Raw genomic sequence first — 19,396 nt, 5'->3', positions numbered from 1 at the left:
CATGCCGCGCCTGCTCCCAGGGTCACACAGGTGCCATGTCCTGCACAGCCTCAGTGCCTGCCTCCCCTGGACCCTCTTGGTTTGCGTCCTTCATTCCCAAGCACACATTTGAATTTTGGCACAAGAACCAGGCTTCCCCCAGCCCAGGCATAGCCTTTGGTATGACCCAAGTCTCTTCCTCTCTCTTTGGGCACAGAGAATCTAGAGAGGAAGGTCACTGGGTCCCAGGAGAGGCAAGGCTTTTGGGCAACAAGCTGTTCTTGGTGCCATGAACCAGACAGACTCCACTGTCCCTATGAGGGCACCCAGGGGACAGAGGCAAACCTTGCCAGGCAGTGTGCCTTGGCGGCTCCCTCCCCATCAGCTTCCATCCTGGAGAGGGACACAGCTGGCCTCCAGGGCTGGCACTGGTCACTGAGTTCATGGCCCAGGCCTGGGACAGCTCCTGAGGACAGTCCCAGGTCACTCTCTCTCATGAGCTGGGTAGGAGGGAGCTCCCACAGGCCCTCTCCAGGTCCTGGAAAGGGTCCCCTCGGAGGAAGTACAGGGGCTCCCTCCATGGCTGACCTAGGCCTAATCTTGTGGAGAAATCGCCGGAGCTGGGAAATAGGATTTTGCCTCTGAATTGCAGACCCACTTCCATTTTTATAAGCTGGGATGTGAAGATGAAAAAGGAAATGACAAGAAAACCTTGGATTCATGAAATCCACCCATAATCCAAATAAACAAACAAACCCAAAGCCCAGTGCTTTTCATCCCTGCGTCAGTCTACCTTCCCTTTCTGGCTCCTTGGATCTCCCCACAGCCCAGGGAGCCTCTTCCCCTCTGGATGTTCTGACCCACAGCTGTTGCTCCAGAAGTTGCTCAAAGCCCCCTCCTCCAGGTGGCCCTCCCAGGTTTTCCCACCTAGAGGGTGCTGGTTTGGGGAGTAGTGAGGGGCAGGCAGGGCACCGCTGGAGCTGAGCCCGGGCTTCCCACAAACCTGCCAGCCAGCCTCTGTCCTGCTCTCCCCATGCAGCACAGGCAGGCGGAGGCGGAGGGCGAGGGCTGGGAGTACGCCTCGCTCTTCGGCTGGAAGTTCCACCTGGAGTACCGCAAGACCGATGCCTTCCGCCGCCGCCGCTGGCGCCGCCGCATGGAGCCACTGGAGAAGACAGGGCCTGCAGCTGTGTTTGCCCTCGAGGGGGCCCTGGTACGTCCCTGCCCGAGTCCTGGGTCCTCTGGGGTGTGGCTGGGTCTGCTAGGGCTGTTCAGGGCCGACACTGGGGAGGTGCAGGGGCCCGTAGGATGGGACTGGGGGTGGAGCATTGGCCGGTCATCCTGGCTTCAGTTCTTCTAGAGTTGCATGTGGGGCAAGTGGGCACCAGTCTAGATGTCCTCCTAAAAGAAAGCAGCCCCTTTCTTGGCACCAGAAGACCTGCTGCTCCTTTGCAAAGTCAAGATGGGAGCTGGGGGAGAGGGCCATGGCCCTCTGATGGCCTGCCTTGTGCTGGAGCCAAGGACCGGCTCTTTTGAAGAGGCTGGCTGGCATGGGGTGGGCCCGGGACACTTTGACGCAGCCTGTGGGAGTTGTCAGAGAGGTCTAGTGACCTCTGAATGTCCCTGGGTGGACATGAGCCCTCCTGGGACGGAGGCTACTGCTTGGGCATCCCCAGGAATTTGAGGGGAGAGAGGTGCCTCAGAAGCCGAGCCCTGGGCAGGCTGTCCTGCCCTGTGGACACTTTCTGGTGCCAGTAGAATTGGAATCCGCTCAAGGTTGTCCGGGGTTATCAAGGTTGGATGATATGTTCCTCAAAGGAGATGAGATGCTCTTCCTGGACAGTCCGAGTGGGGACATTCAGGGCCAAGACATAGCCTGTTCCCTGCTCTGTTGGTCTGGGAATTCCTGGAGGTGGGAATGAGATGCCCAGGGTGTGACACCCTCTCTGAAATCCAGCCAGCATCGCCTGCCCCCCAGGGGGTGCTTTGGGCTGTGACCCTGAGGAGCAAGTCCCACTAGCTGTGCAGGCTGATGGAATCTAGTGTGTCTGTGTGCAGCCAGCTGTGTGTGTGTGTGTGTGTGTGTGTGTGCATGTGTGCCTCTTTGGTCGGTGGGAGAAGCAGTGGGTCTTAGTCCTGGGCTGGGGCTGGGCACATAGCTGTGGGACGGTGCTGCTGTGAGGGCTGGGGGACTACAGTGGCACAGGCCCAGGATCTGATGGGGTGGGGACAGGGAAGGGAGTTGGGGCTGGCAGTGCCCCTGAGAAGGGGTGATCAGGAACCAGAGGTTCCTTCACTCTCAGGCCTTGACCGTGGGCCAGGCCCAGGGGTGGCATCAAGGGAAAGGAAGCCTCTGGGGGCCAGGTGCATCAGAGACGCCTGTCATAGGCTCCAGAGGGGCCCTTCCCTGGTCTTGCAGACAAGTCGTGGGGAGGCCGGGAGGAGACGGCCCAGCCCTGGGCTCTCTGGGCCACTGAGGTGGCGCTCAGGTCGGGTTAGGAGCAGGGCGGGGTAGAACTGCCACCCAGCTTGGAGCAGCTGCAGCTGGGGAGTCTCGTGGGACAGGGCTGGTGTTCAGTGACTCCCATTCTCTTGTTGGAAAGGGCCTGGCTTGGGCACAGGGTGGGGCCTGGGGGTGGTCATGTGGCTCCAGTGGAGGGGTTGGGGGATCAAGGCCTTGGCAGACCTCAGAGTCAGGGCCAGGGCTACGGAGCCCGGGCGGGCACCCTTAGGAAGGAGGGCTTGTTTCCATCAGACAGAAACTCAACTCAAATGGGCCAAAGAGAGAAAACGGGTTTCAGGCCTCAGATAGCCGGGAAGAGCCTGAGAGGTGAATGGGGCAGCAGGCCTGGCAGGAAATGGGGGTTCCCCCAGTGTCCTGTGACTGTTTCTGACTGGCTGCTCTGTCTTGGCCTCGTTCTCACACTGGCTCGCTCGGTAGCAAAGATGGCGCCCGTGGCAGAAGGCTGACATCCTTTTTACAGCCAGTGAAGCACACCCCGTGTCCTCTGTTCTCCTCAGAGCTGGAGACCCCAGAGGGGCGCGTGCTCCTTCTCCATAACCAGTAACAGTCTTGTGTGTGGCTGACTGGGTGTGCTTGGTCATGTACCCACACCAGCCCCTGAGCCTGAGGTGAGGAACAGAATGTTCTGATTGGCCATCCTGGGTCACCCCCCTTTTCTGTGGTTGACAGCAGCACCAGGTCAGGGAGAAGAGCATCTGAAAGGGGAAAAAATTCCCCAAAACAGTGCTGGGCAAAGAGCTACAGATGACACCCATGGGACTGTTCAGTGAGCAGTAGGGAGCCAGTGTGGGTTGTTGAGCAGAGGAGTGCTCTGGTCAGAGCTGGGCCTTAGGGCCATTGATTAAGTAGCTGTCTCCACGGTTGGGGAGGGGGAGCCTCCCTTCGGGAGACCATCAGGAGTCTTGCTTAGAGATCAGGGACAAGGAGACCATCCAGGGTGGGGGCTGTGGGACTGAGTGGAGGGAGGCGGAGAAGCAGGGCTTGGGGAGGGGAGCGTCAGAGAGGCCTCAGAGCTCCTCTGGGTGGATGGGAGGGCCGCTCCCATCGCCAGGCCGCGGGGTGGGGTGGACCTGGGCTGCGATGAGTTCACGGTTGGCCCTGGCAAATGTGACACACACACACGGTGAAGTGCTGCGTGAGGAAGATGGGTCTGGCAGCTGCCTGCCAGGCGGCCCACGGCAGGGAGGCCGAGGGGCCTGGGAGCTGAGCGTCAGCTGTGAGGTGAGGGGGCCGTGGAGAGAGAGGGCGCAAGGCCAGAGGTGCCCAGAGACACGTGGATGGAAGTGTGGATGGGCTCTGGGGCCGGCCAGGATGTGGGGGAAGAAGATGAGCAAGGCTCCGGGACCCACTGCCAAGCATTCACGGCTCGGTGACTGGGAGAACGAAGCGGGGCATTTCCCAGAACAGAGAACCAACCCGTTTGTTCTTCGTGTGGGAGAAAATGTCGTGAGGGAGCGCTGAAATCAAATGTCAGTCAACAGCCGTGGGAAGGCGATTGACTGCCATGCAGATGTGACTCGCCTGTGATATGTGGAAGAAACCAGCACAGTGGAGCCCTCTGAATCCTGGGGGGCGCTTTGCTGACATAGAGACCCAGAGGCAGACAGTGGTTGGAGAGGCTGGATCCCACAAACCTGGGGTTGGAGGACAGAGAGTTTGGGAAAGTCTTTAGGTGTGGCTGGCATTTGGACAGGGCCACAGGCCCATTTGACAGGAACTGTCTGGACCACTCTACTTGAATGAATCAGGCCCCCATCAGTCCACACACACACACTCACTCCTTCCTTGGTCACCTTTACATGCTTTCTGCCGGGACCAAGGACAACCTAGCCTCCTGTCCCTGAGCCTAGTGTACTTTGTCCCTGGATGTACTGATGCCCCAGCAAGGCATTGGAGCTGAAGTCCATTCGATATCATGGGGGCAGGTGGTTGGGTTTCCTCGGTACCAGGCCCACCCACTGTTCTGGGTGCTGGCCTTTGCCCACTGGTCGCTGATGTCTGCTCAGTCACTTGGCAGGGGTGTGGCAGGATGGGTGAGTGGCGCAGGTTTGATTTGAATTCTGCTTCCTCTGTGGACAGATCATTTATCCTTTTAGTGACTCTGTTAGCTTACTCATGAAAGTCACCACATCCTAGGATCCTTTTTTTCTTTTTGCTGAAGAAGATTCACCCTGAGCGGACATCTGTGCCAGTCTTCCTCTATTTTGTATGTGGGTCACTGCTACAGCTTGGCTGTGGATAAGTGGTGTAGGTCTGTGCCTGGGAACCGAACCCGGGCTGCCAAAATGGAGCACACTGAATTTAACCACTAGGCCATAGGGCTGGCCCCCCATCCTAGGGTCTTTGTAAGGATTAAGGACATGAAGCTTAAAGAAGTGCTTCTTAGACTTAATGAACATAGGAGCCATCCGGGGATCTTGTTAAAATGCACACTCTGGATTCAATGTCCAGGTGGGGCCCGAGCGTCTCCAGTTCTATCAAGCCTCCAGGTGGTGCTGAAGCTGCTGGTCCAAGGACCATCTTTGAGTAGCAAGATTGAGAAGCACACAGTACATCATGAAGATGAGGGAGGTGGTCACATTGGCCCCCCAACGTGGACACCTGTCTGAGGGAGGCGGGGTGTGCCTACTCCTGGCTGAAGGTGTGCGGCCAAGGTCCTGGAGCGGGAGGCAGGGAAAGATGACATGCTCTTCCTGCTCTCTGGTGGGAGGAAAGTGATCTTTTCTTTTAATGATCCCCCAATCTGATGGTGGAGGCCTGGCCCAGGGGGAACTGCTGTCTGACAGGAAGAGAGTCGGCCACGTGCGAGTGCCAGTCAGCCCAGTGGACTCTGTGTCTTTGAAGCGCTGGAGGGCAGAATAAGTCTTTGCAGAGTGACAGTGCCTAATGAGGGAGGCTTCTCGGGGGAGGACATCGCAAGTCAGAGCTTGAAGGAGTCCAGGGAAGGACTGTGGGTGGTGGCCAGGTGGCCTTCCTGGTAATCTGACATTTGTGGATGTCTGGGCCCAAGGACCAGGCCTGTGGCGCCCCCTTGCCTCCTACCACCCCTCCCCTGGCCCATGCATCCTCCAGCAAGCTGAGCCTCGCTTGCCAGCTCCCTTCCTGAAGACGTCTCGCTGGAAGGCAGGCCCTGTCTGCTCATTAGCACGGGCAGCCTTTCCCTGAAACCTTCTGCCGGGGCCAAGCCTGGCTCCCTCCGCGGAGCGGGAGGCCCTGGCTCTGTCTGCTAATCGTCTGCTGTCTCCATCCCGAGCATTATTTTATTTTCGTATTATTCTTTTTCCAGCTAATATCCTGGCATTCCCAAAGACACCGGGTTTCATAATCTTCCTGGCGTTCCCAGGGAGCTGGGAAGCGGAGCACAAAGCTGCTATTATAGCGTCTCCTCGCCCCACACCCCTTGCTGCCGCCACCACCACAGCCGGCTCCCACCCAGCCACCCCCCTCCCGACGCCACCGGCCTCTCTGAGAACTCTGGTGACGGCTGCTGGGATGAGCTCACAGGATCCGGCCTGTCGCCCTTGCCCTGGGCCTGCCCTCCACGCGCGAGGATTTTTCCAGAGCCCTGCCTCTGCGCTTGGCTCTGAGCATCGGGAAGGGTTTTCTGAGCTGCCTGAGCCCAGGCAGGGAGGGGAGGGGACCGAGACTCAGAGACTCGGCAGCATGTGCTCATAGTCTTGGGGGTTTTTAGAGCTGGAAGGAACTTTCATGTTCGAAAGGTACTCTCCACCTGGCTTTGGAGCCGCTTGAAATTGGACACAAAGTTGTGGGTGTGTGTGTGCATGGGTGTTTGATGTATAGGCACATGTGTGATGTGTGTGCACACAATGTCTACAGTGCACGTGTGTGATATGTCTGTGCAGGTGTGCATGGATGTGTGCACATGTGTGATGTGTGTGCACACAATGTCTACAGTGCACGTGTGTGATATGTCTGTGCAGGTGTGCATGGATGTGTGCACATGTGTGATGTGTGTGCACACAATGTCTACAGTGCACGTGTGTGATATGTCTGTGCAGGTGTGCATGGATGTGTGCACATGTGTCATGTGTGCGCACACAATGTCTACAGTGTGCACGTGTGTGATATGTCTGTGCAGGTGTGCATGGATGTGTGCACATGTGTGATGTGTGTGCACACAATGTCTACAGTGCACGTGTGTGATATGTCTGTGCAGGTGTGCATGGATGTGTGCACATGTGTCATGTGTGTGCACACAATGTCTACAGTGCACGTGTGTGATATGTCTGTGCAGGTGTGCATGGATGTGTGCACATGTGTGATGTGTGTGCACACAATGTCTACAGTGTGCACGTGTGTGATATGTCTGTGCAGGTGTGCATGGATGTGTGCACATGTGTGATGTGTGTGCACACAATGTCTACAGTGTGCACGTGTGTGATATGTCTGTGCAGGTGTGCATGGATGTGTGCACATGTGTGATGTGTGCGCACACAATGTCTACAGTGTGCACGTGTGTGATATGTCTGTGCAGGTGTGCATGGATGTGTGCACATGTGTGATGTGTGTGCACACAATGTCTACAGTGTGCACGTGTGTGATATGTCTGTGCAGGTGTGCATGGATGTGTGCACATGTGTCATGTGTGTGCACACAATGTCTACAGTGTGCACGTGTGTGATATGTCTGTGCAGGTGTGCATGGATGTGTGCACATGTGTGATGTGTGTGCACACAATGTCTACAGTGTGCACGTGTGTGATATGTCTGTGCAGGTGTGCATGGATGTGTGCACATGTGTGATGTGTGTGCACACAATGTCTACAGTGTGCACGTGTGTCATATGTCTGTGCAGGTGTGCATGGATGTGTGCACATGTGTCATGTGTGTGCACACAATGTCTACAGTGCACGTGTGTGATATGTCTGTGCAGGTGTGCATGGATGTGTGCACATGTGTGATGTGTGCGCACACAATGTCTACAGTGTGCACGTGTGTGATATGTCTGTGCAGGTGTGCATGGATGTGTGCACATGTGTGATGTGTGCGCACACAATGTCTACAGTGTGCACGTGTGTGATATGTCTGTGCAGGTGTGCATGGATGTGTGCACATGTGTCATGTGTGTGCACACAATGTCTACAGTGTGCACGTGTGTGATATGTCTGTGCAGGTGTGCATGGATGTGTGCACATGTGTCATGTGTGTGCACACAATGTCTACAGTGTGCACGTGTGTGATATGTCTGTGCAGGTGTGCATGGATGTGTGCACATGTGTGATGTGTGCGCACACAATGTCTACAGTGTGCACCTGTGTGATATGTCTGTGCAGGTGTGCATGGATGTGTGCACATGTGTGATGTGTGTGCACACAATGTCTACAGTGCACGTGTGTGATATGTCTGTGCAGGTGTGCATGGATGTGTGCACATGTGTGATGTGTGTGCACACAATGTCTACAGTGCACGTGTGTGATATGTCTGTGCAGGTGTGCATGGATGTGTGCACATGTGTGATGTGTGCGCACACAATGTCTACAGTGCACGTGTGTGATATGTCTGTGCAGGTGTGCATGGATGTGTGCACATGTGTGATGTGTGTGCACACAATGTCTACAGTGTGCACGTGTGTGATATGTCTGTGCAGGTGTGCATGGATGTGTGCACATGTGTGATGTGTGTGCACACAATGTCTACAGTGTGCACGTGTGTGATATGTCTGTGCAGGTGTGCATGGATGTGTGCACATGTGTGATGTGTGTGCACACAATGTCTACAGTGCACGTGTGTGATATGTCTGTGCAGGTGTGCATGGATGTGTGCACATGTGTGATGTGTGCGCACACAATGTCTACAGTGTGCACGTGTGTGATATGTCTGTGCAGGTGTGCATGGATGTGTGCACATGTGTGATGTGTGTGCACACAATGTCTACAGTGTGCACGTGTGTGATATGTCTGTGCAGGTGTGCATGGATGTGTGCACATGTGTCATGTGTGTGCACACAATGTCTACAGTGTGCACGTGTGTGATATGTCTGTGCAGGTGTGCATGGATGTGTGCACATGTGTGATGTGTGTGCACACAATGTCTACAGTGTGCACGTGTGTGATATGTCTGTGCAGGTGTGCATGGATGTGTGCACATGTGTCATGTGTGCGCACACAATGTCTACAGTGTGCACGTGTGTGATATGTCTGTGCAGGTGTGCATGGATGTGTGCACATGTGTCATGTGTGTGCACACAATGTCTACAGTGCACGTGTGTGATATGTCTGTGCAGGTGTGCATGGATGTGTGCACATGTGTGATGTGTGTGCACACAATGTCTACAGTGTGCACGTGTGTGATATGTCTGTGCAGGTGTGCATGGATGTGTGCACATGTGTCATGTGTGTGCACACAATGTCTACAGTGCACGTGTGTGATATGTCTGTGCAGGTGTGCATGGATGTGTGCACATGTGTCATGTGTGTGCACACAATGTCTACAGTGCACGTGTGTGATATGTCTGTGCAGGTGTGCATGGATGTGTGCACATGTGTCATGTGTGTGCACACAATGTCTACAGTGCACGTGTGTGATATGTCTGTGCAGGTGTGCATGGATGTGTGCACATGTGTGATGTGTGCGCACACAATGTCTACAGTGTGCACGTGTGTGATATGTCTGTGCAGGTGTGCATGGATGTGTGCACATGTGTGATGTGTGCGCACACAATGTCTACAGTGTGCACGTGTGTGATATGTCTGTGCAGGTGTGCATGGATGTGTGCACATGTGTCATGTGTGTGCACACAATGTCTACAGTGTGCACGTGTGTGATATGTCTGTGGAGGTGTGCATGGATGTGTGCACATGTGTGATGTGTGCGCACACAATGTCTACAGTGTGCACGTGTGTGATATGTCTGTGCAGGTGTGCATGGATGTGTGCACATGTGTGATGTGTGCGCACACAATGTCTACAGTGTGCACGTGTGTGATATGTCTGTGCAGGTGTGCATGGATGTGTGCACATGTGTCATGTGTGTGCACACAATGTCTACAGTGTGCACGTGTGTGATATGTCTGTGGAGGTGTGCATGGATGTGTGCACATGTGTGATGTGTGCGCACACAATGTCTACAGTGTGCACGTGTGTGATATGTCTGTGCAGGTGTGCATGGATGTGTGCACATGTGTGATGTGTGCGCACACAATGTCTACAGTGTGCACGTGTGTGATATGTCTGTGCAGGTGTGCATGGATGTGTGCACATGTGTGATGTGTGCGCACACAATGTCTACAGTGTGCACGTGTGTGATATGTCTGTGCAGGTGTGCATGGATGTGTGCACATGTGTCATGTGTGTGCACACAATGTCTACAGTGTGCACGTGTGTGATATGTCTGTGCAGGTGTGCATGGATGTGTGCACATGTGTGATGTGTGCGCACACAATGTCTACAGTGTGCACGTGTGTGATATGTCTGTGCAGGTGTGCATGGATGTGTGCACATGTGTCATGTGTGTGCACACAATGTCTACAGTGCACGTGTGTGATATGTCTGTGCAGGTGTGCATGGATGTGTGCACATGTGTGCGCACACAATGTCTACAGTGTGCACGTGTGTGATATGTCTGTGCAGGTGTGCATGGATGTGTGCACATGTGTCATGTGTGTGCACACAATGTCTACAGTGTGCACGTGTGTGATATGTCTGTGCAGGTGTGCATGGATGTGTGCACATGTGTGATGTGTGCGCACACAATGTCTACAGTGTGCACGTGTGTGATATGTCTGTGCAGGTGTGCATGGATGTGTGCACATGTGTCATGTGTGTGCACACAATGTCTACAGTGTGCACGTGTGTGATATGTCTGTGCAGGTGTGCATGGATGTGTGCACATGTGTCATGTGTGTGCACACAATGTCTACAGTGTGCACGTGTGTGATATGTCTGTGCAGGTGTGCATGGATGTGTGCACATGTGTCATGTGTGTGCACACAATGTCTACAGTGCACGTGTGTGATATGTCTGTGCAGGTGTGCATGGATGTGTGCACATGTGTCATGTGTGTGCACACAATGTCTACAGTGTGCACGTGTGTGATATGTCTGTGCAGGTGTGCATGGATGTGTGCACATGTGTGATGTGTGCGCACACAATGTCTACAGTGTGCACGTGTGTGATATGTCTGTGCAGGTGTGCATGGATGTGTGCACATGTGTGATGTGTGTGCACACAATGTCTACAGTGCACGTGTGTGATATGTCTGTGCAGGTGTGCATGGATGTGTGCACATGTGTGATGTGTGCGCACACAATGTCTACAGTGTGCACGTGTGTGATATGTCTGTGCAGGTGTGCATGGATGTGTGCACATGTGTGATGTGTGCGCACACAATGTCTACAGTGTGCACGTGTGTGATATGTCTGTGCAGGTGTGCATGGATGTGTGCACATGTGTCATGTGTGTGCACACAATGTCTACAGTGTGCACGTGTGTGATATGTCTGTGCAGGTGTGCATGGATGTGTGCACATGTGTGATGTGTGCGCACACAATGTCTACAGTGTGCACGTGTGTGATATGTCTGTGCAGGTGTGCATGGATGTGTGCACATGTGTCATGTGTGTGCACACAATGTCTACAGTGCACGTGTGTGATATGTCTGTGCAGGTGTGCATGGATGTGTGCACATGTGTGCGCACACAATGTCTACAGTGTGCACGTGTGTGATATGTCTGTGCAGGTGTGCATGGATGTGTGCACATGTGTCATGTGTGTGCACACAATGTCTACAGTGTGCACGTGTGTGATATGTCTGTGCAGGTGTGCATGGATGTGTGCACATGTGTGATGTGTGCGCACACAATGTCTACAGTGTGCACGTGTGTGATATGTCTGTGCAGGTGTGCATGGATGTGTGCACATGTGTCATGTGTGTGCACACAATGTCTACAGTGTGCACGTGTGTGATATGTCTGTGCAGGTGTGCATGGATGTGTGCACATGTGTCATGTGTGTGCACACAATGTCTACAGTGTGCACGTGTGTGATATGTCTGTGCAGGTGTGCATGGATGTGTGCACATGTGTCATGTGTGTGCACACAATGTCTACAGTGCACGTGTGTGATATGTCTGTGCAGGTGTGCATGGATGTGTGCACATGTGTCATGTGTGTGCACACAATGTCTACAGTGTGCACGTGTGTGATATGTCTGTGCAGGTGTGCATGGATGTGTGCACATGTGTGATGTGTGCGCACACAATGTCTACAGTGTGCACGTGTGTGATATGTCTGTGCAGGTGTGCATGGATGTGTGCACATGTGTCATGTGTGTGCACACAATGTCTACAGTGTGCACGTGTGTGATATGTCTGTGCAGGTGTGCATGGATGTGTGCACATGTGTGATGTGTGCGCACACAATGTCTACAGTGTGCACGTGTGTGATATGTCTGTGCAGGTGTGCATGGATGTGTGCACATGTGTCATGTGTGTGCACACAATGTCTACAGTGCACGTGTGTGATATGTCTGTGCAGGTGTGCATGGATGTGTGCACATGTGTGATGTGTGCGCACACAATGTCTACAGTGTGCACGTGTGTGATATGTCTGTGCAGGTGTGCATGGATGTGTGCACATGTGTCATGTGTGTGCACACAATGTCTACAGTGTGCACGTGTGTGATATGTCTGTGCAGGTGTGCATGGATGTGTGCACATGTGTGATGTGTGCGCACACAATGTCTACAGTGTGCACGTGTGTGATATGTCTGTGCAGGTGTGCATGGATGTGTGCACATGTGTCATGTGTGTGCACACAATGTCTACAGTGTGCACGTGTGTGATATGTCTGTGCAGGTGTGCATGGATGTGTGCACATGTGTCATGTGTGTGCACACAATGTCTACAGTGTGCACGTGTGTGATATGTCTGTGCAGGTGTGCATGGATGTGTGCACATGTGTCATGTGTGTGCACACAATGTCTACAGTGTGCACGTGTGTGATATGTCTGTGCAGGTGTGCATGGATGTGTGCACATGTGTGATGTGTGCGCACACAATGTCTACAGTGTGCACGTGTGTGATATGTCTGTGCAGGTGTGCATGGATGTGTGCACATGTGTGATGTGTGTGCACACAATGTCTACAGTGTGCACGTGTGTGATATGTCTGTGCAGGTGTGCATGGATGTGTGCACATGTGTCATGTGTGTGCACACAATGTCTACAGTGTGCACGTGTGTGATATGTCTGTGCAGGTGTGCATGGATGTGTGCACATGTGTCATGTGTGCGCACACAATGTCTACAGTGTGCACGTGTGTGATATGTCTGTGCAGGTGTGCATGGATGTGTGCACATGTGTCATGTGTGTGCACACAATGTCTACAGTGCACGTGTGTGATATGTCTGTGCAGGTGTGCATGGATGTGTGCACATGTGTGATGTGTGTGCACACAATGTCTACAGTGTGCACGTGTGTGATATGTCTGTGCAGGTGTGCATGGATGTGTGCACATGTGTCATGTGTGCGCACACAATGTCTACAGTGTGCACCTGTGTGATATGTCTGTGCAGGTGTGCATGGATGTGTGCACATGTGTGATGTGTGTGCACACAATGTCTACAGTGTGCACGTGTGTGATATGTCTGTGCAGGTGTGCATGGATGTGTGCACATGTGTGATGTGTGCGCACACAATGTCTACAGTGTGCACCTGTGTGATATGTCTGTGCAGGTGTGCATGGATGTGTGCACATGTGTGATGTGTGTGCACACAATGTCTACAGTGTGCACCTGTGTGATATGTCTGTGCAGGTGTGCATGGATGTGTGCACATGTGTGATGTGTGTGCACACAATGTCTACAGTGTGCACGTGTGTGATATGTCTGTGCAGGTGTGCATGGATGTGTGCACATGTGTGATGTGTGTGCACACAATGTCTACAGTGCACGTGTGTGATATGTCTGTGCAGGTGTGCATGGATGTGTGCACATGTGTCATGTGTGTGCACACAATGTCTACAGTGTGCACGTGTGTGATATGTCTGTGCAGGTGTGCATGGATGTGTGCACATGTGTCATGTGTGTGCACACAATGTCTACAGTGTGCACCTGTGTGATATGTCTGTGCAGGTGTGCATGGATGTGTGCACATGTGTGATGTGTGTGCACACAATGTCTACAGTGCACCTGTGTGATATGTCTGTGCAGGTGTGCATGGATGTGTGCACATGTGTGATGTGTGCGCACACAATGTCTACAGTGTGCACCTGTGTGATATGTCTGTGCAGGTGTGCATGGATGTGTGCACATGTGTGATGTGTGTGCACACAATGTCTACAGTGCACGTGTGTGATATGTCTGTGCAGGTGTGCATGGATGTGTGCACATGTGTCATGTGTGCACACAATGTCTACAGTGTGCACGTGTGTGATATGTCTGTGCAGGTGTGCATGGATGTGTGCACATGTGTGATGTGTGCGCACACAATGTCTACAGTGCACGTGTGTGATATGTCTGTGCAGGTGTGCATGGATGTGTGCACATGTGTCATGTGTGTGCACACAATGTCTACAGTGTGCACGTGTGTGATATGTCTGTGCAGGTGTGCATGGATGTGTGCACATGTGTGATGTGTGCGCACACAATGTCTACAGTGCACGTGTGTGATATGTCTGTGCAGGTGTGCATGGATGTGTGCACATGTGTCATGTGTGTGCACACAATGTCTACAGTGTGCACGTGTGTGATATGTCTGTGCAGGTGTGCATGGATGTGTGCACATGTGTCATGTGTGTGCACACAATGTCTACAGTGTGCACGTGTGTGATATGTCTGTGCAGGTGTGCATGGATGTGTGCACATGTGTCATGTGTGTGCACACAATGTCTACAGTGTGCACGTGTGTGATATGTCTGTGCAGGTGTGCATGGATGTGTGCACATGTGTCATGTGCACGTGTGCGCAACGTGCATGTGTGTGTCTATGACAGGTAAACTCTGCTGTAAGGTTCGTGGTTTTGTCCACTTCTTAAGGGAATCCCGTACCCCAAAGAAGACAGTTACTAAGATCTGTTTTACCACATGCCAAGGACCAGGCTGAGGGCTTTATATGCATTTTCTCGTTTCGTCCTCGCAGGGACCCCAGAGGGCTGGATTCTGGTATTATACCCATTTCACAGTTGGGAGACTGAGGTTCCAGAACTGCTCTGTCTGGTATAGTAGCCTCTAGCCACATGTGGCTGTTTAAATTTACACTTGAAGTAATTAAAATAAGAAAGTTCAGTTCTGCAGTCACACTAACCACATTTCACATGCTCAATAGCCCCACCTGGCTAGTGGCTGCCATGTTGGATGGTGCAGCTATAGAACATTCCATCACTGCAGAAAGTGCTGCTTTGGAACAAAACTCTGAGCCTTCAGTGGTACCCCAGAAGAAACTGAAGCCTGAGAAGGGGTTTGCCCAGTGGCACAGGATGAGTCCGTTCTAGAACCAGGGCTAGAATGGCAGGCTCTTCTGCCCTCTCGCCCCAGGTTCATCTCCCCACTCCTGTTAGGGCATAACGTCCTCCCTGCCTAAAGGGCCCTTGAGTGGGGTCCCTGGGAGGGTCCTGGGCAGCTGGCTAGGGCCCTTGGCTGTGGGCATCACTCTTCTTGTCCCGTAGCCAGGCCTCCCTGGAACAGTTGGGCAGCTAGACAGGAGCTGGCACCACTGCCCCCACCCTGGGAAGCCTCCAGTTGGTTGGCAGAGGGCTGCGTCCTGGCCTGAAGTGGAGAGGACCTACAGGGAGAGGGTTCCAAGCCCTGGCCAGAGGGCAGGGAAGGGCAGCTGGGAGTCGGAAGTGCTGGGAAGGGGGTCAGGGAGAGGCTGATGCTGGAGAGGAGTAATTTGAGATTTGAGCTGGCTGAAAGGAGGTCAGATGTGGGTGGGGAGGGGAGGGGCCATCTCTGGACATGGATGAAACCCTGCTGTGCGCAGGGTGCCCAGGCATGCTTCCCAGAGTGGGCCCTTTAGCAAGGGCAGCATGTGGGCGGTGATGGGGGTTTGCCTCCTTAAGTGAACAAGGTCCCTGGCGGGGTTTGCGGGCAGTCAGGATGCGGCTCTGTGTGTCCCTGGATTCTGGTTCTTGAATGTGCTGGTTGAGCACCTGTTCTGAACCTGGCGTTGTGCTAGCAGGGGTAGGCTGAGGGCCTGTTCTCCTCTCATTAGGGACCTCCCTGCCTCTCCTGCTCCCCCACATAGGAGAACCAGTTGGGTAATTCCTCTAGATGTGGGGACCCGGGGTTTGTCTCGCTGAACATTTGGATGCTGAAGTCTGGTGGGTTCAAGTGTATTTCCGTATACCTGAGACAAAATGCCAGCACACAGGCATGCATGGGTGCTGACGAGTGTGTGTCACAGCTGGGTGGACGTGTTGGGTGCCCCCCGTGTGTGTCACTATCCATTTGTGAGAGTCTGCATCCACAGTTGCTAGGGTGACCTTATAATCTGTTGTTTGGTCTGGGACACTTTTCTTAATCATGCTGCAAAACAGGCATAAACTAGGACCATTCCAGGCAAACTGGGTCCCACAGTCTTCCTAGTTAGGGAGGCACTGTGGCACGGGAACAAACCTGCTGGAGTGTTCTTTCCAAACTGCAGGTTCGGAGACGTGGAAAGCGTAGAGGACGCACACGCACATAACGACACTCGCGCCAGTCCACACGTGGCGTCGCGGTTCTCCAGGTTTCCCGAGTCTGCTCCCAAGCTCCCCAGGGGCTGGCCGGTAGTTTTGCAAGGAGTTTTGCAGCTGCTGCCAAGCCCTGGCTCCAGCTGTGAACTAAATGGGGTTGCACCCTCGCCTGCTATTCTACTTAAGGTTGCAATCAGCCCTGATTAGGAAGGAGGCCTGTGTTCCTGAGTTCCCTCTTTTCCAGGGTTCTCCTCCTCTGGCCTGGCCTGCTGGCCTGTGCACGCTTTCCCTGGAAGCTGAGGCCGGGGCAGCCAGGGCTGTGACATGGGCCCTGGGCTCCCCAAGGCCCCGACTTGGCACTCAGCCCTGTCCTGCCCGGGAGCCCTGCTCAGGTGCTGAGTTCTGATGGGGAAGCAGGAGGTAGGAAGAGCCCTGAGCGGTGCAGGGAGACCCCTGGCCCCACCAGCTCCTTTCCCACGCAACCTCAGGGAAAACCATTAACCTCTGTGGGCCCCGGTCTTCTCATTTATCAGATGGGGGTGCTAACAACACAGCAAAAATAATAACCTCCCCTTACAGAGCAGGGATCAGCAAACCATGGCCCACAGGCTGAGTCTGGCCCTCTGCCTGATGTATAAATGGGGCATTGTTGGCACAGCCGGGTGCATTCGTGTCTACACTGCTGTCCGGCTACAAGGGCAGCAGAGCCGTTGCAACAGAGACCATATGGCCGCCAAGGCAGAAGTACTTACTCTCTGGCCCTTTGTGGACAATGTTCGCCAACTGCGCTGGAGCACATGCCATGTGTCAGGCCTTGCCCTCTGCCCTGTCCGTGGATTATCTCATTTAACCCTCCCAGCAATCCTCAGATAGGTTTATCAATCCTCCCATTTTACAGAGAAGCAAACTGAGGCACAGAGAAGACAAGTAACGATTATTCTAGTGTTTCCTCACACAAGTGTTGTGAAAAATCTTGTAATAATGGGGGGGAGCTGTGCCGGGTTTCTGACTCTCTGCCCTACACTGTTAGTTGTTATTTGGATGTCCCAGCAAAGCCGATCGTGAAGATGAGAGACTGGCAGGTCACCCCAGGGCTGTGCTTAACCCTAGGATCAATGTTTAACTGGCTCTCCAGATAAAAACCCAGAAAACAAATCCAGCCCGATGTGTAGCATTTGCTGATTTCCGTGGTGTAGATGTGCCTGCCGTGGCAGTGTGAGGTGGCCGGACCGGGGCGTGGGCGGGGATGGGCACGGCACACCATCGTGCAGCTTTTCAACCTTACACGCGCTGGATGTGAATAACCTCCGGCGCAGGATCACAGTAAAAGGCAGTGAAATAATTAGGAAGTGATGAGTTTGAGTATTTATCACCTTTGTTTTAACATAATTTCTGAAGTTATAAATTTATGTGATTTAATTTTCCCAAATGGCTGTGTTTAACAGCCAGCTTGCGAAATGGCTGAAAATTTAATAATCTGCTCTCGTGAGCCGTGGGAGCTGGCTCCAGCACCTGCTGCTCCTAGGGGCCCCCTGGTCCTGTTTGTATAAGTAAAGGGGTGGGGGGCCCCCAACAGTAGTGCCCTTCCTGATGCCTCTATCACTTGGGCTCATTGGGTCCATTGTACATAGGAACTGAGTCCTCCAAGCAAAGCGAGGAGGGCAGCTGGCCCCTGAGACCCGTCTGCTTGACTCTGCTTGGGCAGGGGGTGCCCCGGTGGCCCCCGAGACACCTCTGAGGCTCTGTCACTTCCTTCCTGAGCACTTTCCTGCCGTGGCTCTGTCCCCCACCTCCTCAGCCCTGGGGAGCCCCGCTGCTCAGCCTGTGTCTCTGTTGCACCCCCTCTGCTCTTGCCCCTTCCGTCTGCCTCCTGCCTCTGCTTTAAACATCCTGAATCAGACCTCTAGGTCCTGGGTGGGGCCACGCGCCATTGCCAGAGGGAGCAGGGGTGTGTGTGTGACAGACGACCTTGTGGTGCACGCGGAAGGCGTCTCAGATACATTACTGGTCTGGTGCTTGGTGTTGGATCCAATTTAGGGGGCTCGAGGAGTCCCCTTCGTAGGTTGCTTATTTTCCCAGAAACTGCTCACCTCCTCCCAGTGTGGTGGCCACACCGAGGTCCTGGGACGTCAGCCCTCAGCAGATAAGGTGGGCCTGCCTGCCGGCTCTGGGGACCCCTGGGAGACCCCCATGGCATCTAGAAAGGAGAGAGAGTCCCTCCCACTCCTAAGCTCAGGCACCTCCAGGGAGCCACGGCCGCCAGCCGGGCAGCAGCGGGCTGGAGGCGGCCCAGTCTCCTGGGCGAGCGGCAGGATTCCTTACACAGCTAGCCCCAAGACGGGGAGCGTGGCCACAGACCGCGTGGCTGCCAGCCCCAGCCTGGGAGTCACATCGGCATGAGCTATGGAGGCAGGAATGTGACTGTGGGAAACCCAATGCCCTGGGCCTGGCCCTGGGGCTGGGGAAGAGTGTGGAGTGGGGCTGAAGGCTGGGGGGTGGAAACCAGAGCGTCAGCCGCTCCTGCAGCTTGGCCCTGCCCAGGGCTCTGAGCGAGAGCAGAAGGAAGCCAGCCCTCCTTGCCCTGCCCCTCGCCCCTCTAGGGGCCTTTCCCCTCAGCTGGGGGGAGACCTCCAGCTGCTCTCCCTGTTCCAGCGCCTTCCTCTTTCCCCTCCTCTAGGAAGACTTCCTGAATGGGACCTTCCAAGGCCACACCCACTTCCATTCCACCCCATGGATGGCCCCGTGCTGGGGTGTAGTGAGGTCATATCACTCTTTCTGTCGTGATGTCTGATCCTGAGCCCCCTGAGGGTGGAGGATGGTGGCTGAGGCACACTTTCCTGTCCCTTCCCCTGGGACCTGAGCTTGAACACTGCACATGGGCCTCAGGGCCAGCAATGCTGGTGATTCATTTCATGTAACAAATCTTCACTGGGCGCCAGACACTGTGCTGGGCACAGGGGATAAAGCACTGTGCATGCTTTACCTATAAACACAGAGAGATGGATGCAAGAGAGAAACCAGGAGAGGCTAGGTGGAGGCCAATGATGAGGGCGGGGTGGTCAAGGAGTATCCAGGCCGCAGTGATGACTGAGCTGAAGGAAGAGCTCAAATTAGCTCATCTGGAGGGCATTCTAGGTGGAGAGAACAGCCTGTGCAAAGGTCCTGTGGCAGAGGGAGGGTGATGGATTCCAAATTTAAAGAAAGCCAGAAGTCAGAGTAAGTCGGGGAGGGTGTTGTTTAGCGTGAGACTGGAGAGATGAAAGCGTT

General features: G+C 54.0%; 1 protein-coding gene across 23 annotated transcripts in view; it reads left to right on the top strand.

Moving 5' to 3' along the window:
• The window catches only part of DYSF (dysferlin), a 218,231-nt gene that overhangs the window by 107,403 nt on the left and 91,432 nt on the right, over window positions 1–19,396 (top strand). For all 23 annotated transcript variants that reach the window (XM_014836669.3, XM_014836663.3, XM_070511971.1 and 20 more), the window contains one exon: window positions 1,019–1,192. In XM_014836669.3, the coding sequence (XP_014692155.1) occupies window positions 1,019–1,192 (174 nt within the window). The remainder of the gene's footprint in view (window positions 1–1,018; window positions 1,193–19,396) is intronic.

Source organism: Equus asinus, chromosome 6 (assembly GCF_041296235.1).
Source record: "Equus asinus isolate D_3611 breed Donkey chromosome 6, EquAss-T2T_v2, whole genome shotgun sequence".
Taxonomy (NCBI): Eukaryota; Metazoa; Chordata; class Mammalia; order Perissodactyla; family Equidae; genus Equus; species Equus asinus.
This window is presented reverse-complemented; position numbering and strand designations above follow the sequence as displayed.